The 26,538-nt window shown below is 54.1% G+C and overlaps 3 protein-coding genes across 12 annotated transcripts; 2 read left to right on the top strand and 1 right to left on the bottom strand.

Moving 5' to 3' along the window:
* The first annotated feature begins 14 nt into the window (after positions 1-14).
* Positions 15-10,410, top strand: ATG9A (autophagy related 9A). Of its 7 annotated transcripts, XM_030802401.1 has the most exons (17): positions 129-221; positions 582-746; positions 1,248-1,299; positions 1,682-1,813; positions 1,922-1,965; positions 2,805-2,869; positions 4,234-4,395; positions 4,594-4,735; positions 4,952-5,700; positions 5,784-5,937; positions 6,042-6,221; positions 6,901-7,149; positions 7,343-7,521; positions 7,626-7,743; positions 8,493-8,715; positions 8,902-9,047; positions 9,342-10,410. In XM_030802401.1, the coding sequence occupies exons 4-17, from the start codon at positions 1,711-1,713 to the stop codon at positions 9,345-9,347; spliced, it is 2,520 nt and encodes an 839-aa protein (XP_030658261.1). In that variant the 5' UTR covers positions 129-221; positions 582-746; positions 1,248-1,299; positions 1,682-1,710; the 3' UTR covers positions 9,348-10,410. The 7 variants fall into 7 exon arrangements, with proteins under 7 accessions (XP_030658264.1, XP_030658261.1, XP_030658267.1 ...); XM_030802407.1 differs by lacking the exon at positions 1,682-1,813; XM_030802402.1 differs by lacking the exon at positions 129-221 and having other exon boundaries at positions 244-746; positions 1,251-1,299.
* A 356-nt stretch (positions 10,411-10,766) lies between these two features.
* On the top strand, positions 10,767-19,716 carry ABCB6 (ATP binding cassette subfamily B member 6 (Langereis blood group)). 2 transcript variants are annotated; one of them, XR_004027731.1, is made up of 19 exons: positions 10,767-11,638; positions 11,952-12,089; positions 12,925-13,105; positions 13,290-13,391; positions 13,575-13,758; positions 14,673-14,794; positions 15,266-15,375; positions 15,578-15,643; positions 15,813-15,938; positions 16,098-16,174; positions 16,262-16,325; positions 16,438-16,523; positions 16,698-16,755; positions 17,290-17,394; positions 18,369-18,543; positions 18,665-18,777; positions 18,896-19,104; positions 19,187-19,255; positions 19,439-19,716. XR_004027731.1 is itself a non-coding variant. In XM_003272391.4 (19 exons), exons 1-19 carry the CDS (start codon positions 11,090-11,092, stop codon positions 19,548-19,550), a joined length of 2,532 nt encoding a protein of 843 aa, XP_003272439.1. In that variant the 5' UTR covers positions 10,767-11,089; the 3' UTR covers positions 19,551-19,716. The 2 variants fall into 2 exon arrangements, 1 of the variants encoding a protein (XP_003272439.1); XM_003272391.4 differs by having other exon boundaries at positions 19,010-19,104.
* Positions 19,717-19,839: 123 nt separating this feature from the next.
* Positions 19,840-22,685, bottom strand: ZFAND2B (zinc finger AN1-type containing 2B). Of its 3 annotated transcripts, none has more exons than XM_012499622.2 (10): positions 22,630-22,685; positions 22,432-22,504; positions 22,057-22,151; positions 21,699-21,830; positions 21,440-21,591; positions 21,131-21,223; positions 20,995-21,055; positions 20,842-20,909; positions 20,431-20,503; positions 19,840-20,226 (listed from the first exon to the last, which is right to left on the bottom strand). In XM_012499622.2, exons 2-10 carry the CDS (start codon positions 22,484-22,486, stop codon positions 20,182-20,184), a joined length of 774 nt encoding a protein of 257 aa, XP_012355076.2. In that variant the 5' UTR covers positions 22,487-22,504; positions 22,630-22,685; the 3' UTR covers positions 19,840-20,181. The 3 variants fall into 3 exon arrangements, with proteins under 3 accessions (XP_012355076.2, XP_030658269.1, XP_030658270.1); XM_030802409.1 differs by having other exon boundaries at positions 19,840-20,122; XM_030802410.1 differs by having other exon boundaries at positions 19,840-20,122; positions 22,432-22,507; positions 22,630-22,674.
* Between the last annotated feature and the right edge of the window lie 3,853 nt (positions 22,686-26,538).

Genomic DNA, 26,538 nt, shown 5'->3' with positions numbered 1-26,538 from the left:
CGCCTCGAGCCTTTAGTCCCGTCCCTGAAGCCGAGAATTGGCCGTTGTGTCTCCACCCCCCGTGCTTATTGGCCAGCCTGGCTGCGGGTGACAGTGAGTGGCAGACACCGGGCCTAGCGATCCGGGTCGGGCCGAGCCGAGCCGGGCCGAGCCGGGCCGAGCCGGGCCGAGCCGAGCCGGCGGAGCCTCTGGAATCACCCGCGTCGGTCGCTGTTCCTGAGGTGAGACGTGAGACCGGTTATTGGAATCCCAGGCCCCGTGTCTGGCCTTGCGCAGGGGTGCCTGCGGAGCCCTAAGTGAGCTCGCGGCGGGTAACGGAGGAAGGGGCGCCGCCGGCGGGGCGGGGGCGCGCAGCCGGAATGTTTTGATTGCGGGCGCGCGCAGACGGGGGCGCGCGCGGGCGCCGGGGCCGCGCGCGAGGTTGTCCGCTGTTGGGAGCTGCCAGCCCTTGGCCTGGGGCCGGGCGACCCTGGGGCGAGGTGGACTCCGGTCCACGGTCGCCGCGGCTGGGTGTGGGGAGGCAAGCCAGCCCACCCGGGCTATCAGCTGTAAGGCTGACTCGATCCCCGCAACATCCGCAGGAACCCCTGAGCCCAGGCCCAGCCGGCCGGGGCTCCACGGGCCCTGGTCCACACTGACCCTGTGAGTGGTGACTTCCCTGAGGGGCAGGGCTCTCACTAGCCCAGGGAATCCCACCGGGGCCAGGCTGGGCCAAGATCCACGGCCCCCAGGGGCTGCACGGACAGGTGAGTACCACCTCGACCATGTCTAGCTTACAGGACCTAGGGAACCCACAAATTCAGCTAGGATCGGGGGTCTACACTGACCCAGTCAAGGTTTCCCATCCAGAAGGTTTGCTCACCGGCTGGATCTTTGGTGCTAGGGAAGTAAGAGAAGGGGTTGACCAGAAAGGTCCTCTTCAGGAAAGACTCTTGGGGTTTTGTGGACCCTGAGAAGTATGTAATTTCTGAGGCTAAGGTGGGGCAGGGCCCCTGGCCTCAGGCCTGTACCCACTCATTCTCCAGGGGGTCCCTAAGTTACTTCTTGAGACCCTGGAGTTGGAAGAGTGGCCCTGTTTAGCACAGCCAGAGGAAGTGCTCCTAGTCTTGGGCTGGAAGGGTGCTTCTTCCCCACTGCAGCCTTCCTGCCCCATGCTTGGCCTCCTCTTGTGGGGTGTGGATGGGTGGGAGGGTTGGCTTCCTTTTTATCCCCACTCCCCACTCTCTGGGGCCTGACATCTTCTCCAGCAGCTGCAGAGCATCGAAGGCTGGAGAGGAGCACATACTGTCCATGGAGCTGGTAGGGCCATGTGCTTTTCTCAAACATTTGTTTGCAAAGTGCTTCCAAACTGCTAGTCTCTTGGGAGACCAGGGTTCCCAGGATGGGCGGGGGAGGGACTCTTCTGTCCGTTAAGTAGAAGATGAAACAGCCCCCAACAAAGGGACAGATTCTGGCTTTGGGCCAGGAAGGCAGCACTAGACACCCAGACTGGCCGGAGTTAAGGCTCCCCCAGCCCTGAGCTTACTGCCTTCCTTGTGTTACTACTCCTCTGCCTCTGAGCCAAGGAGGCTGGTAGTGGAGACAAAGCCCAAGGGTACTTTCTCCTTTTGGCACTAGGCAGGGCAGCCCAAGGGCAGCAGCTGGAACTGAATCAGGGTCTCTTCTTCCTCCTTATTGGCAGGTGGTCAAGGTGGACAGGGGGCGGTGGTGATGGCGCAGTTTGACACTGAATACCAGCGCCTAGAGGCCTCCTATAGTGATTCACCCCCAGGGGAGGAGGACCTGTTGGTGCACGTCGCCGAGGGGAGCAAGTGTGAGTTCTTGGACATGACAGCCATAGGGAGAGTTGATGGAAGAACATGGAGAGAGCAAGGGGCTTGTGTTCTCCCAGGGCTCTGACATCTCTGTTCCTATCCCACAGCACCTTGGCACCATATTGAAAACCTTGACCTCTTCTTCTCTCGAATATCCTTTGTGTTTCTGAGTCGGAGCTCTGACCTTTAATGTCTCTCTAAGCCGGGTCTCTGGTGGGAGGTGGGGGTAGGTTTGACTCTAATACCTGGAAGGGGGAATGGAGCTCATTCTGAGGCTGAAAGAGGCTGGTGAAATCATCGTTAAGTAATGATAGCCCACATTTACCAAGATCTGTGTGCCTGTGTCCACTTTGTGGTGTTAATTTGTAGGAGCCTTTCTAAGGGTGAGCCTCTTTTTTTTTTTTTTTTTTTTGAGATGGAGTCTGTCTCTGTTGCTGCTAGAGTCCAGGGACGATCTCAGCACACTGCAACCTCCACCTCCCGGGTTCAAGAGATTCTCCTGCCTCAGTCTCCCACGTAGCTGGCATTACAGGCACCTGCCACGATGCCCGGCTATTTTTTGTATTTTTCATAGAGACAGAGTTTCACCATGTGGCAAGGCTGGTCTCGAACTCCTGACCTCAAGTGATCCACCCGCCTCGCCCTCCCAAAGTGTTAGGGTTACAGGCGTGAGCCACCACACCCAGCCGAGCCTCCTTTTTGATGGGATGTAAATAATCGTAATAAGTAACATCTTTTGACTCATTCTGTGTCAGCTCTGTGTTAAATACTTTACATGCATTATCTCAGACCTAATGCTCCTATGAGACAAGTGTTATTTATTCCTAATATACCACCATGGACGGACAAAAGTTTAGAGAGGTTAAGTAACTTGGTAAAGTCACACAGCTAGAAAGTCACAGAGCCAGGACTTAAGCTTGAGTGTGTTGACACCAAAGTCTGTGCTCTTACCTGCTTTGTTTACTGACCACCTTTTCTTAACAATTATACGTTTATAATCTGCACCAGAAGAATGGCTTCACATGTATGCTCATTGGGGAGATCTTTGAGCTCATGTAAGTATAAGAAGGGACAGATGATGTGGTGAAAGAATACATCTTAGTCTTTCCTCTCCTTGCACTCACTCTTGGCCCAACCTGCCAGTACAACTCAGTCCTAGGCTAAAACTCTGTAAACCTTTGTAGTTCAGGGACTGGGTGTGGCACCAAAACTTACAGCTTCACCTTTCTTTTTTTTTGAGACGGAGTGAGTCTCACTCTGTCCCCCAGGCAGGAGTGCTGTGGTGCAGTCTTGGCTCGGTGCAACCTCTGCCTCGCAGGTTCAAGTGATTCTCCTGCCTCAGCCTCCTTAGTAGCTGGGACTACAGGCATGCACCACCATGCCCAGCTAATTTTTTTTGTATTTTTAGTAGAGATGGGATTTTGCCAAGTTGGCCAGGCTGGTCTCGAACTCCTGACCTCGGGTTATCTGCCTGCCTCAACCTCCCAAAGTGCTGGGATTATAGGCATGAGCCATCATGCCCAGCCAAGCTTTCTTACAAGACAAGCTTTCCAAGCCTTATCTCTTCCATGAAGAGAACCCAGGCCTTGGTTGGGCACAGCAGCTCACACGTGTAATCCCAGCACTTTAGGAGGCTCTAAAAATACAAAAATTAGCTGGGTGTGGTGGCACACGCCTGTAATCCCAGCACTTTGAAAGGCCCTAAAAATACAAAAATTAGCCGGGTGTGGTGGCACACGCCTGTAAGCTACTTAGGAGGCTGAGGCACAAGAATTGCTTCAACCTGGGAGGTGGAGGTTGCAGTGAGCCGAGATTGTGCCACTGCACTCCAGCCTGGCTGACAGAGTGAGACTGTCTCAAAAAAAAAAGAGAATGCAGAGGCCTTGACCTTGATCATCTCAACGCTCCAATGGAACGTACATTGTTCAGTCAGGAGGTCTCAGAGATGCCAGCCACAGAGAAGAGCCTCTGTTCTGCCTTGGCTGTTTCATGGTCTGCTCCTAGGCAGAGAGCCTCCTGGGAGAGAGAAGCCATATAGCATTGCCAAAGGGGAAGGGGTTAGGAAGCCCTCCCTCAATCAGAAAACTCCCCCAAGGGCTTTTAACTACAACCTCAAAAGGAAATCAGAGACTGGAGATCAGAGACCCACAGGATGAAACCTTCGAGAGTCCAGTAGTGGTGGCTGAGGTTACCATGAGGTGAGGAAAGGAGGCTGCAGCCGTGGCAGCTGAGGCTAAGAGCAAACAGTGGGCCTGAGACAGTCCTGTGGGGCTGAGGAGCAGAGAGGGCCCACTGGGAGTTCTCCAGGCCCTTCCATTTCCCAGTCTTGTTCTGCCACCTCCAGACTCTTCTCTTCCCACTGGGTTTCACTGGGGCCTCTCTGGCTCTCAGACTGCACCCCCTCATCCCAACTCCCCAGGCAGTTTCTCTTTGTGGTTGCCTTCACTACCTTCCTGGTCAGCTGCGTGGACTATGACATCCTATTTGCCAACAAGATGGTGAACCACAGTCTTCACCCTACCGAACCCGTCAAGGTCACTCTGCCAGACGCCTTTTTGCCTGCTCAAGTCTGTAGTGCCAGGTAAGAACTGCAAGTCAAGAGGACACCATAGTCTTGAGTTCTGCTAGCAGGTGGGTAATAGAGTGGAGTCTGAGGCAGCAACTCATACTCCAGAACTGACTCAGGCTCAGTCTAGCAAAAATACTTCAGGATAGCAGCGTCTCTGCCAAGACTCCTTCCTCAAGGGCCACCTCTCCTCCCCTACTTTTTCCCCACCAGGATTCAGGAAAATGGCTCCCTTATCACCATCCTGGTCATTGCTGGTGTCTTCTGGATCCACCGGCTTATCAAGTTCATCTATAACATTTGCTGCTACTGGGAGATCCACTCCTTCTACCTGCATGCTCTGCGCATCCCTATGGTAAGACTGGGAAGTTGGGCAGTTAGCCCATAGTCTAAGACGTATTGGGAGGTGTAGGTGTGTTCCTGGGCATCAGTTATCCTTATCTGTCATTGACAAGTCAGGAAGTGTCTCTTAAGCTCACAACCCCTGAACCTCACTTCTAATATAGGGCAAAGGGGTCGAGGCAACAACCCCACCTTCCATACCTTGTCTCTTCCCCACCCCACCCTGCAGTCTGCCCTTCCGTATTGCACGTGGCAGGAAGTGCAGGCCCGGATTGTGCAGACACAGAAGGAGCATCAGATCTGCATCCATAAACGTGAGCTGACAGAACTGGACATCTACCACCGCATCCTCCGTTTCCAGAACTACATGGTGGCACTGGTTAACAAATCCCTCCTGCCTCTGCGCTTCCGCCTGCCTGGGCTCGGGGAAGCTGTCTTCTTCACCCGTGGCCTCAAGTACAACTTTGAGCTGATCCTCTTCTGGGGACCTGGCTCTCTGTTTCTCAATGAATGGAGCCTCAAGGCCGAGTACAAACGTGGGGGGCAACGGCTAGAGCTGGCCCAGCGCCTCAGCAACCGCATCCTGTGGATTGGCATCGCTAACTTCCTGCTGTGCCCCCTCATCCTCATATGGCAAATCCTGTATGCCTTCTTCAGCTATGCTGAGGTGCTGAAGCGGGAGCCGGGGGCCCTGGGAGCACGCTGCTGGTCACTCTATGGCCGCTGCTACCTCCGCCACTTCAACGAGCTGGAGCACGAGCTGCAGTCCCGCCTCAACCGTGGCTACAAGCCCGCCTCCAAGTACATGAATTGCTTCTTGTCACCTCTTTTGACACTGCTGGCCAAGAATGGAGCCTTCTTCGCTGGCTCCATCCTGGCTGTGCTTATTGCCCTCACCATTTATGACGAAGATGTGTTGGCTGTGGAACATGTGCTGACCACCGTCACACTCCTGGGGGTCACCGTGACCGTGTGCAGGTGGGCCAGGGCCGCAGGCGGGAGCAAGCCGGCTAGCATTCCTGGGAAAGGCATACATCTCACCATGATCCTGATCCCACTAGGTCCTTTATCCCGGACCAGCACATGGTGTTCTGCCCTGAGCAGCTGCTCCGCGTGATCCTCGCTCACATCCACTACATGCCTGACCACTGGCAGGGTAATGCCCACCGCTCGCAGACCCGGGACGAGTTTGCCCAGCTCTTCCAGTACAAGGCAGTGAGTGGAGTTGGAGTTAGGGCCTGCTAGAGACTGGCTGGTAGCTCGGTGGTGAGGGCTGGGCTCCCTCCTGCTCGCCTGTGACCTTGGTCCCGCCCTTTTAGGTGTTCATTTTGGAAGAGTTGCTGAGCCCCATTGTCACACCCCTCATCCTCATCTTCTGCCTGCGCCCACGGGCCCTGGAGATTATAGACTTCTTCCGAAACTTCACTGTGGAGGTCGTTGGTGTGGGAGATACCTGCTCCTTTGCTCAGATGGATGTTCGCCAGCATGGTCATCCCCAGGTACTGGGAGACGAGGGAGCCAGGTGGCCGGGGATGATGCTGGAACATACAGTGTCTTTGGGAAAACCGCAAAAAGACACCTCTCCTGAGTCACACAAAGGCAGTCCTATGCCAGGGGCACACTGCTTGGGAGCCTGGGCTGGATTTCAGCCCTAATTTGCACCCTTGGCCAAGCTCCCTTAAGAAAGGCACAACACGGGCGGGCACAGTGCCTCACGCCTATAATCCCAGCACTTTGGGAGGCCAAGGCGGGTGGATCACGAGGTCAGGAGATTGAGACCATCCTGGCTAACATGGTGAAACCCCACCTCTACCAAAAATACAAAAAATTAGCCAGGCGTGGTAGCGGGCGCCTGTAGTCCCAGCTACTCGGGAGGCTGAGGCAGGAGAATGGCGTGAACCTGGGAGGCGGAGCTTGCAACGAGCCGAGATTGCGCCACTGCACTCCAGCCTGGGCAACAGAGCGAGACTCCGTCTCAAAAAAAAAAAAACAAAAAGGCACAACACAAGTAACTGGCTCAGCATGCGACCCCTCCTGGGTCTAGGGGGGGCACCAGGGCCCTGGGAAAGATTGACAGTGCACTGTCAATCCAAGGGTAAGGCCTCCCCGCTAACAGGAAAGGTGCAGGAAGGCTCCTGGAAGAGAACAGTCCTGCTTACTCTGCTCTTCCTTGTGCAGTGGCTATCTGCTGGGCAGACAGAGGCCTCAGTGTACCAGCAAGCTGAGGATGGAAAGACAGAGTTGTCACTCATGCACTTTGCCATCACCAACCCTGGCTGGCAGCCACCACGTGAGAGCACAGCCTTCCTAGGCTTCCTCAAGGAGCAGGTTCAGCGGGATGGAGCAGCTGCTAGCCTCGCCCAAGGGGGTCTGCTCCCTGAAAATGCCCTCTTTACGTCTATCCAGTCCTTACAATCTGAGTCTGAGGTGTGTTCCTGGGGACTGGGAGATGATGGACAGAGTGGACTTCAGGAGCTGGGAGTTGAGGACCGGGCATGGGGTGGAAGGCTTCCTTCTGTCTCTTCAGTATGTGCCACTGGGGCTTGAGATACAGAATACTAGGGGACCCCAGAGACCTTTCTCCTGCCTCAAGAATTCTACCTACCCGTTTCGTTCATAGCCCCTGAGCCTTATTGCAAATGTGGTAGCTGGCTCATCCTGCCGGGGCCCTCCACTGCCCAGAGACCTGCAGGGCTCCAGGCACAGGGCTGAAGTGGCCTCTGCCCTGCGCTCCTTCTCCCCGCTGCAACCCGGGCAGGTGCCCACAGGCCGGGCTCACAGCACCATGACAGGCTCTGGGTGAGTAAATGGGGGCCAAGATGGGAGGGCATGGCAGCCCTCAGCAGCTTATGTGGGTCTCAGAAAAGTTCACAGGTGCTGTTTGTCTCTGCTGGGAGAGACAGGGTGGATGCCAGGACAGCCAGCTCTGGGAGCAGCGTGTGGGAAGGACAGCTGCAGAGCCTGGTGCTGTCAGAATACGCGTCCACAGAGATGAGCCTGCATGCCCTCTATATGCACCAGGTGAGTGCGCAGCTAAAAAACAGAGTAGAGGGTTTAGATGCGGAGAAGCAAGACCAGGGTTCCAAACCCTTCTCTGCCATTTACCTGCTCTGCCACCTCCACTCCCATATCTACCTTCTTAATTTCCTTTTTAGCTAAGCGTGCTCTCATCCAGGGCCTTCACACACTCGCAGTTTCCCCTGCCTAGAATCCACTTCCCTGGGATATCCAGATGGCCTCCTCCTTCTCCTTCTCGGGTTTCTGCAGCTGCCGTTTCCCTGAGACTTTCTCTGATCACTCTCAGTAAAAGGCTCCCTTGCCCACCCTCCTGAATCTTCCTGTCTTAGTTTTCTCCATAGCATTTAGCACCATGTGACATACCATGTCTTTTCCTTATTTATTTGCTTACTTCATATCCCCTCTACCAGTATATAAGCCTCACAAGGGCTGGCATTTCTGTCTGTTTTGTTCACTGCTATCTCCCCACACCTAAAAGAGTGCCTGGCACTTAGACCATCAGTCAGTTTGTTCTTGAATCAAATGAATAGGTAATATGAGGGCCATAACAACACAGGCTTCTTCGGGGGATCTGCTGTGAATGTAACCTGTAAAGATCAGAGGTATATTATGCACTATTAACATAATAGGTGCTCTGAGGCAAGGATTCTCAGGGAAGGGGTAAAGCGGGAACTGACTGATACAAGGTTGGAGGACAGCTGTTTCAGATGGACATCCTTCTGCCCCCACTAACGAGCCCCCCATTTCTCCAGCTCCACAAGCAGCAGGCCCAGGCTGAACCTGAGCGGCATGTATGGCACCGCCGGGAGAGTGATGAGAGTGGAGAAAGCGCCCCTGATGAAGGGGGAGAGGGCGCCCGGGCCCCCCAGTCTATCCCTCGCTCTGCCAGCTATCCCTGTGCAGCACCCCGGCCTGGAGCTCCCGAGACCACCGCCCTGCACGGGGGCTTCCAGAGGCGCTACGGCGGCATCACAGGTATCTAGTGGGGGTATAGGAGGAAACAGAGGCTGCAGGAAAGGGTGGTTTTTCCAGGGCCTCTCAAGGGGAGGAAAGAGGTCTGAGGGAACAGACCCAAAGACTTACCCCCAAGCAGCCCCCCAGCCCTGTTCCTCATTCTTGTGTTCCTTCTATGAGTATGCTTACTCTTACTTGTCTCTCCAGATCCTGGCACAGTGCCCCGGGCTCCCTCTCATTTCTCTCGGCTGCCTCTTGGAGGGTGGGCGGAAGACGGGCAGTCGGCATCAAGGCACCCTGAGCCCGTGCCCGAAGAGGGTTCGGAGGATGAGCTACCCCCTCAGGTGCACAAGGTAAGGGCCCCGGAGCCCAGGAAAAACTGCCAGAAATCGTAACTTCCAGGGTGAGGTAACAGCTTTTCAGGGGAAAGAAGGTATGCCCCACCCACACACAGAGATACTGCACCCTCCCCTCCAAAATACACTAACCCTTCTTTTCTCAACTGCTCTGCAGGGCTTGGTTTTTCCTTCCGTTACCTCCCCAGGAATCAACCTTTCCTGTCCCTTTACCTCTAGGTTTCTATGGGGCTAGCAGGTATCAAACAGTAGCTGAAGACTATCTCCATTACCAACCCTTTCTCTCCACAGGTATAGACAAGGCTGAGCAGGGTTCCTATGGCCCAGGATGGAGGCCACCGCTGCCCTGCCATCCCGTCTGCCTGCCATGGGACGGCTCCTCTGAGTGTTGCCTGGCCCCACGTGTGTGGTGTTTGTGTGTCTGTGCCTGGCCAAGGGAGGTGCCAACACTGGGCTTGCCACAGCCCCAGAGAGGAATTTGGGGCCTAGGAACCGAGGGCACACAGGACTCTAGCCTCATCCCCGGGACCCCCTTGGCTCAGAGTGTGGTGCTAGAAACCGGTCCCCAGCCCAGCCCCAGTACTGCCACCTTTACACTTACCCCTGCAAGTCCCCAGAGGGCTGCCCACGATAGAAGCCGCCAAGCAGGGAGAACCTGTGCCAACTGTGGAGGGGGGAGGTTGGGCCTGGACCCTCAACTCCTGCAACCTTCCCTAGCCCCCTCAATAGATGAGCAGGTCAGGCTGTGGCCCTTACCTCACCCGCAGTTCTCGCCCAGTGCTGCAGCCGGCTCACCTCTCTCCGCTTCCTGCACATCACTGGCCTGTGTGTGCTGCTTGCTCCTGTTCTGTTCGCTTGCTCCCATTCCGTTCGGCTTTTGCTTTGCGTTAGGGTGAAGACCCTAGCTTCCAGCTCCCCTCAACGCTATATTTTGACACTAAGAAAGAAGGTTTCTAAATTATAGGAGCAGGATGGAAATACTTTGCTGCCCTTTCCACCTTTTAGGATGGGCCCCCAGGAGACTGAGGTCTTCCTGGGCCCTCACTGCTGCTTATCATACCCCCCATCATCTGCACATGGGACAGACCGGGCTGGAGGGTGACCTCGGCTGTGTATGTCCCAGCAAAAGAGCTCTGGCCCGCATCTCGCTGTCCCCTGGAGGGGGATGAAGGGCGATGCCTCGCCCGAGGCTTTGGGCTGCTGCACTGCATGCTGGGACTGCTCCTACTCTCTGTCCCACCCCTCACCCAGCGTGGTCGGCTTTGGGGGAGTGGTGAATTGCGCTGCCCGAACTCGGAGCGGAGCAGGGTAGGGACGTGTACAGCTTGATAACCCTTAATAAAAAGGGAGTTTGACCAGACTTCTTGTCTTGCGCGGCTAGAATCCTGGGAACAAGAGAAATGGGATGGGGACTCGGTCGGGGTCTAGAAGAAAGTATGTTTAGGCTGTCGCTCAGATACGCTGAGCTAGGCGGCTGGCGGAAGGGCAGCTTCCGACCCACGGTTCCGTGGAGGTCTGTTTCCAGCCCCGACCCACGATTCCGTGGAAGTTTCCAGCCGGACCTGGTGGTCAGATTTCCCGCCCTGAGCACGTGACCAAGCCGGCTCTGCCTCTAATTTGCATTCCTCGCGTGCACCATTCCCCCGGCTCCCCCTTCGGAGACATTTGGCCAATGGGAGCCCTGGGTAGGGGCTGGGGGCGGTCCCGTGGGCGGGGCTACAGCCGTGGAGCGCGGTGCGAGTCCAACACCGAGCATTCCCGTGGGCCTGCGGTTGGCAGAAGGGTCCCAGGCACAGAGCCAGCGGGGCTGGGCTGAGACGGCGTACGTGCCCTGCGTGAGTGCGTGGCGGCGGCGCGTGCGCGAGGGGAGTGGGCGGTGAGGCCTGGTCCACGTGCGTCCCTTCCCTGGACCCCCGCAGCTTGGCGCCCAGCGGTTACGTGAGCCGAGGCACCCGGATGTCCGCGCCCCTCTCCGAGTGACCAGTCCCGTCCTCCGGTCCCGCAGTGCCCGCAGCCTCGGCCGGCGTCCACGCATTGCCATGGTGACTGTGGGCAACTACTGCGAGGCCGAAGGGCCCGTGGGTCCGGCCTGGATGCAGGATGGCCTGAGTCCCTGTTTCTTCTTCACGCTCGTGCCCTCGACGCGGATGGCGCTGGGAGCTCTGGCCTTGGTGCTGGCTCTTCCCTGCAGACGCCGGGAGCGGCCCGCTGGTGCTGATTCGCTGTCTTGGGGGGCCGGCCCTCGCGTCTCTCCCTACGTGCTGCAGCTGCTTCTGGCCACACTTCAGGTGGCACTGCCCCTGGCCGGCCTGGCTGGCCGGGTGGGCACTGCCCGGGGGGCCCCACTGCCAAGCTACCTACTGCTGGCCTCCGTGCTGGAGAGTCTGGCCGGCGCCTGTGGCCTGTGGCTGCTTGTCGTGGAGCGGAGCCAGGCACGGCAGCGTCTGGCAATGGGCATCTGGATCAAGTTCAGGCACAGCCCTGGTCTCCTGCTTCTCTGGACTGTGGCGTTTGCAGCCGAGAACTTGGCCCTGGTGTCTTGGAATAGCCCACAGTGGTGGTGGGCAAGGGCGGACTTGGGCCAGCAGGTGAGGGACTCTGTGGGGAGGGGGAAGCCTCTGCTGGCCAGGCTTGGGAGAAAGCACTGCATGTCCAGTCACACGGCTTCCAGGCTTTAGGATGCCTCTAAGCAAAGGGAGAAGGGAGGGGCTGAGTCCTGCCGGGAGCTGATAGCCAGCTGGTGGGGTGTGTCTTTGCTGAGTCACTGTGGTTTTGCTTTTTTTTTTTTAAGCCTGTAAGTGCTGAATGTGTTCATGACACCAGTCCCTGGCCCTGTTATAAGTAGTAATACAATGAAATTTTATCCTCAAAGATACTCTCTCCACTTATATTTCATTCTAGGTTCAGTTTAGCCTGTGGGTGCTGCGGTATGTGGTCTCTGGAGCGCTGTTTGTCCTGGGTCTCTGGGCCCCTGGACTTCGTCCCCAGTCCTATACATTGCAGGTTCATGAAGAGGACCAAGATGTGGAAAGGAGCCAGGTACACCTCAGTTTCTTTTTTTTTGGAGACGGAGTCTTGCTCTGTCACCAGGCTGGAGTGCAGTGGTGTGATCTCGGCGCACTGCAACCTCCACCTCCCGGGTTCAAGCGATTCTCCTGCCTCAGCCTCCTGAGTAGCTGGGACTACAGGTGCATGACACCAAACCCAGCTAATTTTTGTATTTTTAGTAGAGACAGGGTTTCACAACGTTGGCCAGGATGGTCTTGATCTCTTGACCTCGTGATCCACCCGCCTCGGCCTCCCAAAGTGCTAGGATTACAGGCGTGAGCCACCGTGCCCGGCCTCTTTTTGTTTTTAAGACGGAATCTTGCTCCATCACCCAGGCTGGAGTGTAGTGGCGCAATCTCAGCTCGCTGCACCCTCTGCCTCCTGGGTTCAAACAATTCTCGTGCCTCAGCCTCCCAAGTAGCTGGGATTACAGGTGTGTACCCAGCTAATTTTTATATTTTTAGTGGAACGGGGTTTCACCATGTTGGCCAGGCTGGTCTTGAACTCCTGACCTCAGGTGATCCACCTGCCTCGGCCTCCCAAAGTGCTGGGATTACAGGCATGAGCCACTGCACCAGACCCCACCTCAGTTTCTGAATCCTAGAGTCTCTTCATTTCAATCCTTGTCATCATTCCTTCCCCCAAAATGAAATGCTTCTTTTCCAAATCTCAGTTTGCAACTTAGTTTTTCTGACCCCATCAAGGATCACTTGTGGGTCTGAGATACCTGGGAGCTGTAACCCCATATGTTTTTCCCTAAAGGGTTTCTGGCTAGTGCACTTACTTGATTTCTGAGCTCCCTTCCTACATTGTTTCACCATCCTAGGTTCGGTCAGCAGCCCAACAGTCTACCTGGCGAGATTTTGGCAGGAAGCTCCGCCTCCTGAGTGGCTACCTGTGGCCTCGAGGGAGTCCAGCTCTGCAGCTGGTGGTGCTCATCTGCCTGGGGCTCATGGGTTTGGAACGGGCACTCAACGTGTTGGTGCCTATATTCTATAGGAATATTGGTGAGCAGGAGGAGCGCCAGCTCAGTGTGCTGGTCTTTCATCAGCCTGGTGGCTGGGATGGTCCTTACCTAGGGAGGTGGGACAGAGCTGGGTGGTCAGAAAGAGACTGGCTGGTACCTGGGGCCATTTTGCCTGAAGAGAGTCCTTGGTGCCATAAGTGGGTTCTGACTCGTTTCCTCCACAGTGAACTTGCTGACTGAGAAGGCACCTTGGAGCTCTCTGGCCTGGACTGTTACCAGCTACGTCTTCCTCAAGTTCCTCCAGGGGGGTGGCACTGGCAGTACAGGTATGAGAGACTCCGCCCTCACCCTGCTAGGTATAGGCCCCTCCCACAGGCATTCCCTCACCATCCGCCTCTCCCAGCATTCCTCCCTAGCCCTCACGCGCTCTCAGACCCTTCACATCCTGGTGCTGGGCTGACGTCCCTCAGTTCCCAGGCCCTACTGAGGCCTCCCCCGGCTCCCTGCAGGCTTCGTGAGCAACCTGCGCACCTTCCTGTGGATCCGGGTGCAGCAGTTCACGTCTCGGCGGGTGGAGCTACGCATCTTCTCCCACCTGCACGAGCTCTCACTGCGCTGGCACCTGGGGCGCCGCACAGGGGAGGTGCTGCGGATCGCGGATCGGGGCACATCCAGTGTCACAGGGCTGCTCAGGTGCCGCCCCAGTGGAAAGGGCATGTGGGAGGGTGGAGCCGGAGAAGCAGGGATAGGGGCCTGTGGGAGGAAGAGAACAGACCCCACCTGAGGAGCTGCCCCTCCCACCTTGGTGTTTTTTAAAGTATAGGATTATTGTATACACGCTCTCCTAATAACTCAGGTAATGCAGGCAAAGGGCAAATCTCTTTCGAGCTGCACTTACTTCTTCAGAGCTTCCCACTCTGTTTAGTATGCTGGGTTCTGCTCTTTTTTTGAGACAGAGTCACGCTCTGTCACCCAGGCTGGAGTACAGTGGCATAATCTCTGCTCATTGCAACCTCTGCCTCCCGGGTTCAAGCAATTCTCCTGCCTCAGCCTCCTGAGTAGCTGGGATTACAGATGTGCACCAGCAGGCCTGGCTAATTATTGTATTTTTAGTAGAGACGGGGTTTCACCAGGTTGGCCAGGATGGCCTCGAACTCCTGGCATCATGTGATCTGCCCACCTAGCATTCCAAAGTGCTGGGATCACAGTTGTGAGCCATTGTGCCCAGCTGGGTTCTGCTTTTTTGCATTTTTACATACATATTATATATGCAGACTCACAGAACTAATATGGTATTGTGGAGGTTTTTCCTAAAACAAATGGTATTGTGACATAGCCATCATTCTCAGAGTTGCTTATTAACAGAACATTATGGAGATATGTTTTTCTCCCATGCCTGAAGGTCTCCCTCATTCATTGTAATTGATACAGAGAACTCTGTAGTTTGAGCATGGTTGATTTAGCCACCCACCTCTTGAGGGTAGAATCAATTAAGACTGGTTCCAGTCTGTTGCTTGAAAATAAAACACTACCCTGAAATGCCTAGAGGCAGGGTTGCTGGGTCTAAGCCCCCAAACCTTTCTTATTCACTTGACCTGCCCTCCTAGCTACCTGGTGTTCAATGTCATCCCCACGCTGGCCGACATCATCATTGGCATCATCTACTTCAGCATGTTCTTCAACGCCTGGTTTGGCCTCATTGTGTTCCTGTGCATGAGTCTTTACCTCAGTGAGTGCTGCTGGGGGACACCATCTCCCTGAACTATCCAGGGACTCCCTTGGCCATGAGCTCTGCCCCCACTCAAGTGACCCACCTATGGGAGGCTGTGGATTGGTGGACTTGAATGGGCTCCTAGTGCTCCTCATGTGATGGGCGGGTCTCTTCTGTCAAATCAAACCTTAACTCAACCTAGCTGAGGGGCTGGGGAAGGACATTCTTGTCACGTTAAGTCTGAGCTGTGGATACAGGTCAAGGAAGCCTTGTTTGTGTAACAAGATGCAGCTTGCTTTCATTTGTTTACCAAAAGCGTTTTCTACACATGACGCTTTGTGCAGGCTGCAGAGATGCCTCCCTGTGGAATCTGGGTCTCTGGGCTTGAGCATAGGTTTAGTGTGTACATGGCAGGTAGCGGACATTGACATTTGGTCTCTGCTTTTGGGGATGATGTCCTATTCTGCTCCCCATCCTGTCACTCTCCAGCCCTGACCATTGTGGTCACTGAGTGGAGAACCAAGTTTCGCCGCGCTATGAACACACAGGAGAACGCTACCCGGGCACGAGCAGTGGACTCTCTGCTAAACTTCGAGACGGTAACAGAGGCCCCGGTGGCAGCGGTGTGAGGCATGGAGATGTGGAGGAGTGTGACTAGGACCACTGGGGCTGACAGAGAGCTAGGGGTGTGATGTTTGTGTGTGATGTTTGAAATCAGGATGGAGGATTGAGAGTAGGGAGGAATGACCTGATTGACATGTGCTGTGCCCATACCAAATAAATTTGGTTTGAATTCATCAGGTGAAGTATTACAACGCTGAGAGTTATGAAGTGGAACGCTATCGAGAAGCCATCATCAAATATCAGGTGAGGATGCTAGTTTGAGGCCTCCGGAGAATAATGTCCTGGCCTGGTAGAATTTTCAGGGCCAAGAGTAATAGTCGATTGTTGGGGTGGAAGGGGCCTGGGCCCAGGTTTGGACTCACTGATGGCCATTGTGTATAGGACATTCCTCTTCCTGTGTTATTGCCCTCAGGGTTTGGAGTGGAAGTCGAGCGCTTCACTGGTTTTACTAAATCAGACCCAGAACCTGGTGATTGGGCTCGGGCTCCTTGCCGGCTCCCTGCTTTGCGCATACTTTGTCAGTGAGCAGAAGCTACAGGTGAGGCAGGATCTTGGATGAGAGAGTGGGGCACAAGGAAAAGGGGGCCTGGGGCCTGTGTCTGGTCACTAGGCTCTTGGGTAGGAAGTGGGCAGGGTGACACAAGTAGAGTGGCCTGCAGGCCCCCTGTGACATCCTCTGCTTCCTTGATTGCCACAGGTTGGGGACTATGTGCTCTTTGGCACCTACATTATCCAGCTGTACATGCCCCTCAATTGGTTTGGCACCTACTACAGGTAATCTGAGCCCTGGCCCTCACCTGTCCAGGGCACATTACTATTTCCTGGCTGCTCAGAGAAGACCTAACCAGTACCTTTTTGCAGGATGATCCAGACCAACTTCATTGACATGGAGAACATGTTTGACTTGCTGAAAGAGGTGACAGAAGTGAGTGAAGGGAGAGGAGTAGGGTTTGGGGAGGGAGGAGCTGTGTGGTGTTTCTTGTGCTTGGAAAATACAAAGTTGAGAACCTCAGCACACATGGGTGGTGCCCTTCCAGGTGAAGGACCTTCCTGGAGCAGGGCCCCTTCGCTTTCAGAAGGGCCGGATTGAGTTTGAGAACGTGCATTTCAGCTACGCCGATGGGTGAGGCCTTCCTTTTGCTTCCTTTGCTTTTCCGTTCATTTGCACACTGCCTTCCTGCTTCTCACTGCTCTGAATCCCTGCTTTTGGAAAAAAGCCTGGGCAGGGGAGGGACAGGGCCTACCAGCAGCTCTGGTGATGGAAGGTGCCTGCTGAGCAACCCACCCTTCCTTGCAGGCGGGAGACTCTGCAGGACGTGTCTTTCACTGTGATGCCTGGACAGACACTTGCCCTGGTGAGAGGAGACCCAGCCACTTGGCCCAGATGCCTCAAGCTTCCCTCATTCAGTGCCCGTGGTAGCTCATGACCCAGGCTGTGGAGTCAGAGAGCCCAGTCACGATAGGCAACAGGATTGAATGGTGCAGCCTCCATGGACACTGGTGACCTCTTGGAGAGGGAACCTCAAAAGCCAGTGGGCCTCGGCTGGGTGCGGTGGCACATGCCTGTAATCCCAGCACTTTGGGAGGCTTAGGTGGCCAGATCACCTAAGGTTAGGAGTTCAAGACCAGCCTGACCAACATGGTGAAACCCCATCTCTACTAAAAATACAAAAATTAGCCAGGCGTGGTGGCGGGCACCTATAATCCCACTACTCGGGAGCTGAGGCAGGAGAATCGCTTGAACCTGGGAGGTGGAGGTTCTAGTGAGCTGAGATCGCGCTATTGCACTCCAGCTTGGGTGACAGAGTGAGATTCGGTCTCAAAAAAAAAAAAAAAAAAAAAAAAAAAAGCCAGTGGGCCTGAGATTTTTCCCGTTTCCAATGCAACAGGTGGGCCCATCTGGGGCAGGGAAGAGCACAATTTTGCGCCTGCTGTTTCGCTTCTACGACATCAGCTCTGGCTGCATCCGAATAGACGGGCAGGACATTTCACAGGTAAGGTTGCTCAGGAGAATATTGTAGTTTAGGGGTCTATGTGTGGAGGAATGATAAGGGCTGGGTGTCCAGAGAGAGTAGATGTCACCCTTGCAAAAAAACCAGGGCCATTCTAGCACAATATAACCTACAATCACATAAGTAGTCCTGTGAAGGATTTGTATGGTGCCATAAAAGCTACAAAGGGCCAGGCGCAGTGGCTCATGCCTATAATCCCAGCTCTTTGGGAGGCTGAGGCAGGTGGATCACTTGAGCCCAGGAGTTCAAGACCAGCCTGGGCAACATGGCAAAACACCCTCTCTACAAAAAATACAAAAAGCTGGCCATGGTGGCACACACATGTAGTCCCACCAGGAGGCGCTATAGTGAGCTATGATCATGCCACTGCACTCCAGCCTGGGTGACAGAGCAAGGCCCTGTCTTAAAACAAAAAGCAAAACAAAACAAAAACAAAAACAAAGGTACAAAGATCTTCTGTAGCCAGGTGTGGTGGCTCACACCTGTAATCCCAACACTTTGGGAGGTCAAGGCAGCAGGATCATTTGAGTCCAGGATTTTGATACCAGCCTGGGCAACATATCCTGGCAACCCCATCTCAACAAAAAATTAAAAATTAGCTTGACTTAGTGGCAAGCGCCTGTGGTCTCAGCTACTCAGGAAGCTGAGGTGGGAAGATTGCATGAGCCAGAAGGTCAAGGCTGCAGTAAGCCGAGATTTTGCCACTGCAGTCCAGCCTGGGTGACAGAGTGGACTCTATCCAAAAACAAAACAAAACATCTGCAGCAATCTGGTGAAGCAGGAAGAGAAGATGGGGAAACAGAGAGGAGTGATTTGCCCACACGGCTAGGATTTGGGGCAGCGATGGTGGGATTCTTACCAGAGCCTCTTATCCCACGTGCTTCCGGCCAGCCCACCATCCCTCCCAGGCCTTGGGGATATCTCACAACGCAGAGTATGTGGTCTTTTGGCCCTAGGTGACCCAGGCCTCTCTCCGGTCTCACATTGGAGTTGTGCCCCAAGACACTGTCCTCTTTAATGACACCATCGCCGACAATATCCGTTATGGCCGTGTCACAGCTGGGAATGATGAGGTGGAGGCTGCTGCTCAGGCTGCAGGCATCCATGATGCCATTATGGCTTTCCCTGAAGGTGAGATTCCTTTGCAGAGAGTCCCCTCCCCTCCTGGTGTTGTCCTGTTAATCCCTGACTCCTGTTCCCTCTGTTTCTTGTTTCTTCCACGTAAGAAATGTGTGGTGGGTAATATCCACAGGGTACAGGACACAGGTGGGCGAGCGGGGACTGAAGCTGAGCGGCGGGGAGAAGCAGCGCGTCGCCATTGCCCGCACCATCCTCAAGGCTCCGGACATCATTCTGCTGGATGAGGTGCGCCCTGGGTCTCCTTCCCTCCCTCCCTTGTGTATGCTCAAGCCATTCCTGCTGGGCACTGTCCCCACCTAGAACACATACCATGAATCCACATCTCACAAAACACACTTTACAGTTCTCAAGCCCAAACAAGGCTCTTGTGTATTCTTGAGACCTCAGCCAGCAACCTGCCTCCTTCCATTGAGGGTTTTGAGTGGCAGGAGCAGTTTTACCCGGACCCTCTCTATAGGCAACGTCAGCGCTGGATACATCTAATGAGAGGGCCATCCAGGCTTCTCTGGCCAAAGTCTGTGCGAACCGCACCACCATCGTAGTGGCACACAGGTACAGGACTACAGGTCTGTGGCGGCTGGTGGTGTGGCCCACTTTGGGTCGGGTAGTAGGCGACTGATCTTTGACTTCTCAGGCTCTCAACTGTGGTCAATGCTGACCAGATCCTCGTCATCAAGGATGGCTGCATCATGGAGAGGGGACGGTAAGAGACACATAGATCAAAAGGACAAGTCTTCTGAATTGGGGGCTCCAGGAAAGGGGGCGTGAAGTCCCAGGGGCTTCTGGAGGGGACCTCCCTTCCCATCCCGTCCTCTCTGTAGGCTGGCGGCAAGGACCCTCAGGGTAAAACTGATGGTTAGGACTCACACTTTCCTCCTCACCCCAGGCATGAGGCTCTGTTGTCCCGAGGTGGGGTGTATGCTGACATGTGGCAGCTGCAGCAGCAGGGACAGGAAGAAACCTCTGAAGACACTAAGCCTCAGACCATGGAACGGTGACAAAAGTTTGGCCACTTCCCTCTCAAAGACTAACCCAGAAGGGAATAAGATGTATCCCCTTTCCCTGGCTTATTTCATCCTGGTCTTGGGGTGTGGTGCTAGCTATAGTAAGGGAAAGGGACCTTTCAGAAAAGCACCTTTTGGGGAAATAAAAATGTGGACTGTGCGAGGATCACTGTGGCTTTGTGGGGTGGGGTACTGCAGTGGGCCTCTACCCATAAGTCAGATGAGCATTCTTGACACGGCTTTTCTGTTTGAGGTTAGAGAGGAGAGAGAAACACACCACTTGTATGTTTTAACAACTGCCAAGATCCTTTATTTTTTCCAGGCCCCTTCCTGCCCACTCCACGTCGGGGCGGCTCCAGCATAAGGGAGATGACATGATGAAGGGGCTGAGAGTAGGGCCTGGCCAGCATCCACTGAGGGCCCAACCAGGGAACAGTTGCTAGCTGCTCTCTTCCATGCAGCTGGAGCACTAGCAAGGCCTTCCAGAGGCTCCCAGGGCGACCTCCACATCACTCCCACTTGTCTCTGCCCTCCAGGCTGCTCCGGGCCTCCTCTCCCTGTGTACCCTAGAGGTGTGAGGGCCACAGTCCTCCTCAGGTGAACCTCCCTCCCCAAGCCCAGGGCCCTAGCACAGGCTGCAGTTGGATGGCTTCGAGCTGCGGCTCTGGGCCTGGAGCAAGGAGAGGGGAAGGAGGGGAAGACACGGTGCAACGTCAAGGAAATGAGGGACAGCCCTCATTTCAGAGCTCAGCATGGGCTGGAGTCATACTGAAAACCAAACAACAACCACCATTCTGCACCACTCGGAAGAACCCCCATCCCTGACTTCTTCCTCCCTCCCACTGCAGCACACATCTTCACCCCGGCCTCATACCTGCTGCCGCTGGTATTCTGCCTCACTGGCTGACAGTGCTTGTGCTAAAGCTAGGTCTTCTTCCTCCTGACAACTGGGAGGGAGAAACAGTTTTAAGTTGGATGATGGTAAGATCTGAAATTTGAACATCTGATCTGTGTGTGTCCGGCCTCATGGTGCCGAGCACTGCTGAGGATTATCTCAATCTTCATAGCAACACTACAAGGTGGGTATTAGTATTGTCCCCTTTTTATAGAGGAAATGAAGGCTCCATGGGTTAAATAACTTGTCAAAGATCATATAGTTCATCTTAATTTTGAGACCAAGTTGCCAGCGATTATCTTGCATTGTGTCAGAGTGGTCCCACCTACCTGCCTCCAGACCAAGCCCTTGCCCACAGCTTGAGCTCTCTTTCACAAGAGGGTAAGGTACCTTGGAACCTGGGGTTTGGTCTCTGCCAGGGACATTTCCAGGGCCCGCTGCAGAGCTTCATCCTCACTCTACAAAGGGAGAAAGAAGACCAGTGTCCTTGGACTTCACCCTCTGTGTGTTTGTTTCTGTCCATCCAACCTCTGCCCAACTCACCAGGCCATTCTGCAAAGCAATCACTGGAGGGGCTGTCCAGGACGGAGATCGGGTTGTGGCTCTATGACAGACAATGAAGAGGTGGAGGTCAGAGGTGTGAAGGGGAAAAGGGGAGCAGGGAAACGGGCAGGCCTACCTGCTGGGAGAGGGACAGGAAGGCATGGTTCGACTTGGGCTGAGGACGGTGCTTGTAGAAGCCACAGCTTGTGCTCTGGAGATGGCAGCAAGTCTGTAGGGAAGAGAGATTTTTGGCATGTCTCCAAGAACTAGCCTTACCCAGGAAGTCAGGAGGGGAGTTCTGGAAAAACATGCACTTGAAAAGGAAGCTAAAAGACCCCTAGCCGACAGGAATAGGGTTGAAGCTCCCCAATTTGTAACAACAGAGCTTCAGTCAGTTCCAAACGAATGCTTTCCAAAAGCAAGTGGAGGACTTGGCTGCAATTACCCTGCCCGGCTGGTTGGGTGCCCCTCCCCAGAGCAATCATGGTCCAGTGGGTGCCGGTGCTTGATGCAGAAGTTTCGGCTACAGCGTTCACAGGTCAGTTTCATCATTTCTCGCTGCCGGCAGCCTGCGCGCTCACACTTATTGGTGAAGATCTGAGGTGAAGTGAGAAGGTTGTCTCTGCTGAGACTCTGACTAGCTGTTTGGGTTTCCAGGCATCCGTAGTCCCAGCTGGGTTGTGGCTGACCCCTACAATGCTTACCTTACGTTTTTGCTGTGCTGGATCAGAGCGACAGTCTCTGTCAATGTGCTCTCCCACAGCACGGTCAGGGGGCTCCCCTCTGGCCACAGGCACAGGCACATTACAGAGAGGGCACACAGGTACCTGGATATCCTGTAGTCAAGGAGCAAGGGTCAGTCTGTGGCCCACTCCAGTCCAACAAATCTCTGGTCCTGAAAGAACTTGGATATGACCCACCACAAACACTCAAAAAAACAGTGTTTCCCAGCACTGACAGCCTCAGAAAGACAAAAGGGAGAAGAAACGTGAGACACACATTTGGGGGATTCTGCACGCATTCTCCATCTGCCTGCTTTCACCCCGAGGATCGCCCCCTCACCTTTTGGTAAGCAGATCCACAGTGATGCTGGGCGTAGGCCACATGGTCTGCGCAGAAGATGCCTGAGCAGGCATCACACTTAAGCGGCAGAAAATCTGCAAAGAGTTGGTCGGATTGCAGGTCCAGCGGGACCTCGATGTCCTTCTCTCTCACTCAAGCCTTCCACTCGGGAAGGAAAACGCCACCCTATTTGCGACACACCGCCCCTTCCCAAGCCATTACCTCCTTGGCCACGCCCCCTCTGCCGCGGACCTCCCCCCAACTTCAAGCCCCGCCTCCCGGCATTGCCAGCCTGGGAGCCCACCCTTCCCTCCCTACCTGCGGTTCAAAGTCCCTTTCCGCTGGGCCCCGCCCCCCGCGCGCTCCGCCCCTCACCCAAGCGCTGACAGCTCGGCTCCGAACAGTGAGCCCCGAGGTCCGGAAACTCCATCGCCAGGCCGGGCGGGGTCTGCTAGGAGAAGCGACGACTGCTGAGCGTCTCTAAGGGCTCGTGCTCCAGGTCCGGACCGCGACCCCGCACTCTGGCGGGCTCCCTGCCCCGCCCCTTCCTCTCCCCCGCCCAGCCCGGGTTACCGGAGCCCCCGCGCCAGCCGGCCCCCGGCGCCCGCTCCTCCCTCGGCGCGCGCGGCGCGCTGACGTCATCACGCAGGGCTGGCGCGTCCGGCGCAGTCTCCGGGCAGCCGGGGAGCGCCTCGGTTGAGCCCCGCCCCGCCTTGCTCTGGGAGGCTGAGTCAGAAGACTGTCCCGAGGCGAGAGGGTGTTGGTGCGCGGCTCCGCGACCCTGGGCGCGGGCGTAGCTCCGCAGAGGATCTCTCTGAGGGATCAGGGACGGGCGAAAGGGCCAGCGAAGGCAAAGATGGATATCTTGGGGGATGGAAGTCTGGGTGGTTTGGGGTCTTTCACAATTCGGTCCTTAGCACGCTTCACACACGATGCCCTCCTCCTGGCCATTTTGTTCACGGCCACGGCTGCCCTTCGCCTCCACGAGCTGATAGCTCCCATATTTCTCTGAAGTACAGACGTCTCTAGAGCTGCAGATCCCTCCTCCAGTTTCGACTTTGGTACCCTCCACAGTCTGAACTAGGCGCACCTGCTATGTGATCTTCTTCCATTCTAGCACCCGTATCACTAATGAGCCCAGCCCCTATATGAGTATACTGGGAAGTCAGGAACCATGTCTACCTTGTTTCGTGTTAGGTCCCAGCACCTAACAGTGCCTAGAACAGTGTGGTCCTCAGTCTTTAGTGTGAATCCAAATCGCCTACAAAGCTAGTTTAAAATGCGGATTTCCAGGCCCTGGAGCTTCTAATTCAGTAGGAAGCACCTGAAGGAATTCTAACACAGATTGCCCATGCACCACACTCTGAAAAACGCTAGCCTAGAATATTCTTAGTGATTATTAAATGAATGTAGCCAGGACTACAGGCACAAGTCACCATGCCCAGCTAATTTTTAATTTTTAATTTTGTAGAAATGGGGGGGGGGTGTCTCACTTTGTTGCCCAGATTGGTCACGAACTCCTGGCCTTAAGTGATCCTCCTGCCTTGGCCTCCCAAAGTGCTGGGATTACAGACGTGAGCCACTATACCTGATCAATATAATTTTTTTTTTTTTTTTGAGACAGAGTCTCACTCTGTCACCCAGGCTGGAGTGCAGTGGCACGATCTCGGCTCACTGCAACCTCTGCTTCCCGGGTTCAAGCGATTCTCCTGCCTCAGCCTCCCAAGTAGTTGGGACTACAGGTGCACACCACTGCGCCCAACTAATTTTTGTGTTTTTAGAGACGGAGGTTTCACCATGTTGCCCAGGCTGATCTCGAACTCCTGACCTCGTGATCCACCTACCTCGGCTTCCCAAAGTGCTGAGATTACAGGCATGAGCCACCACGCCCAGCCAATATTCTTTTTATTTTAAATTGCGTCCGGGACTTTATAAATGCTTTTATTTTGTTTCAATATATAACTGTCAGATTTCAAATAATTTTTCCCAGTCTCGTTATAATCATTTGGTTCTAAGAATTTTATTTATTCATTTTTCCTCTCTATATTCATCAGTACAATTTAGAATTGTAGGCTTCCAGTCCTGGCATGGTGGCTGACGCCTGTAATTTCAGCACTTTGGGAGGTTGAGGCAGGAGGATTGCTTGAGCCTAGGAGTTCCAGCCTGGGCAACATAGTGAGACCCTGTCTCTACAAAAATAAAAAGAATTGTAGGCTTTCAGTTTGGAGAAACGTGTATGGAGCAGACTAAACAAAGGTAAACACTGCCTCTCTCCCCACTCCCACTTTACAAATGCTCAGATAACCAAAGCCTTGTGGAACTCAAAAAATAAAAATCTTCGGATCTCATTTTTGAGCATGAGCCAGAATGCTTGAAGTGCAAATGTAGTCATTTGTTCTTCTGTTGCTATAAAGAAATACCTCGCTAGGCACGGTGGCTCATGCCTGTAATTCCATCCCTTGGAGGCCAAGGTGGGAGGGTCACTTGAGCCCAGGAGTTTGAGACCAGCCTAGGCAACATAGTAAGACCTCCCTCTCTACAAAAAATTTTTTAAAAAGTTAGCTGGGCATGGTGGCATCCACCCATTGTCCCAAATACTGGAGAGGCTTTGGTGGGAGGATTGCTTGAGCCTAGGAGGTCGAAGTTGCAGTGAGCTATGATTGTACCACTGTGCTTCAGCTGGATAACAAAGTGAGACCCTGTCTTTAAAAAAAAAAAAAAAAACTGAGGCTGGTTGATTTATAAAGAAAAGAGGTTTAATTTATTCATGGTTCTGCAGACTGTATAGGAAGCATGGTGCCAGCATCTGCTCAGCTTCTGGTGAGGCCTCAGGAAGCTTCTAATCATGGCAGAAGACCTAGGGGGAACAGGCATGTCACATGTCAAGAGTGGGAGCAAGAGAGAGAAGAGGGAGGTCCCAGAGTCTTTTCAAAACCAGATCTGATGTGAACTGAGTGAGAATTCACTCATCACCAAGAGGATGGCACTAAGCCATTCATGAGGGATCCACCCTCAGGTTCCAATCACCTCCTGCCAGGTCCCACCTCTAACATTGGGAATACATTTCTTTTTCTTTCTTTCTTTCTTTTTTTTTTTTTTTTTTTTGAGACAGTCTCGCTCTGTCGCCCAGGCTGGAGTGCAGTGGCATAATCTCAGCTCACCGCAAGCTCCGCCTCTCGGGTTCACGCCATTCTCCTGCCTCAGCCTCCCGAGTAGCTGGGACTACAGGCACATGCCACCACGTCTGGCTAATTTTTTGTATTTTTAGTAGAGATGGGGTTTCACCGTGTTAGCCAGGATGGTCTCAATCTCCTGACCTCATGATCCGCCCACCTCGGCCTCCCAAAGTGCTGGGATTACAGGTGTGAGCCACTGCGCCCGGCAGGAATACATTTCAACATGAGATTTGGAGGGGACACATATCCAGACCATATCATGCCATAACAGACTTACCTCAGAGACCCCAGCGACCACAATGAAAGTGAATGAAGCTCTCACAGTAGTATCTCTCTTCCCAGGCAAACATTTTTCTGACTGATGGGTTATAGTCCTGACTAAGCTCTCTGTGCTGATTACCAGTCCAGGGGCTTTCTCACTGGGTGATGCTCTCATCCCACGATTTAAAAAGAGTGCCCACACAAACCAAAGTCACCATTCCCCAATGTAGCCTCCTTGCTTCCTGAATAAAAGAATCCAGGAGGCCGGGCGCGGTGGCTCACGCTTGTAATCCCAGCACTTTGGGAGGCCGAGGCGGGCGGATCACGAGGTCAGGAGATCGAGACCACGGTGAAACCCCGTCTCTACTAAAAATACAAAAAATTAGCCGGGCGTGGTGGCGGGCGCCTGTAGTCCCAGCTACTTGGAGAGGCTGAGGCAGGAGAATGGCGTGAACCCGGGAGGCGGAGCTTGCAGTGAGCCGAGATTGCACCATTGCACTCCAGCCTGGGTGACAGAGCAAGACTCCGTCTAAAAAAAAAATAAAAAAAAAAATAAATAAAATAAAAAAGAATCCAGGAGAACACAGAGAGAAATCAAATAACATTTTGCAACTTGAATAAGCTATTTCAGGAGATATCAATTAACAACTGAGCATTGCTTAAGTCTCTTTTATTGTAGACCAACAAAGCATATACAGACCTGCTAAGCAGCCTTGCGCTTTAGCTGTGGGTAACTATGAGCTGCAGCCTCTCACTGGGACAGTAGACATAGGTTCCTCTGTAAATTCGCAGGCATAGTCATAGCCAGACACCAGTTATTTTAGCTTTAGCAGGTCTAAAGCAGACAAGGTCAAAGTGAGGATAGCCAGAAAAGGTGTCTTGGCTCCAATTCTACTTGAATAGTAGTTTAATGGTATTTGTCTCAGTGGTTTTCCGCCTCTCAATTGACTCTTAGTGAAACAGTGCATATAGAAACAGAAAGAAAAGGCCAGGCACGACGGCTCATGCCTGTAATCCCAACACTTTGGGAGGCTGAGGTGGGCGG

This window comes from Nomascus leucogenys, chromosome 22a (assembly GCF_006542625.1).
Source record: "Nomascus leucogenys isolate Asia chromosome 22a, Asia_NLE_v1, whole genome shotgun sequence".
Taxonomy (NCBI): Eukaryota; Metazoa; Chordata; class Mammalia; order Primates; family Hylobatidae; genus Nomascus; species Nomascus leucogenys.
This window is presented reverse-complemented; position numbering and strand designations above follow the sequence as displayed.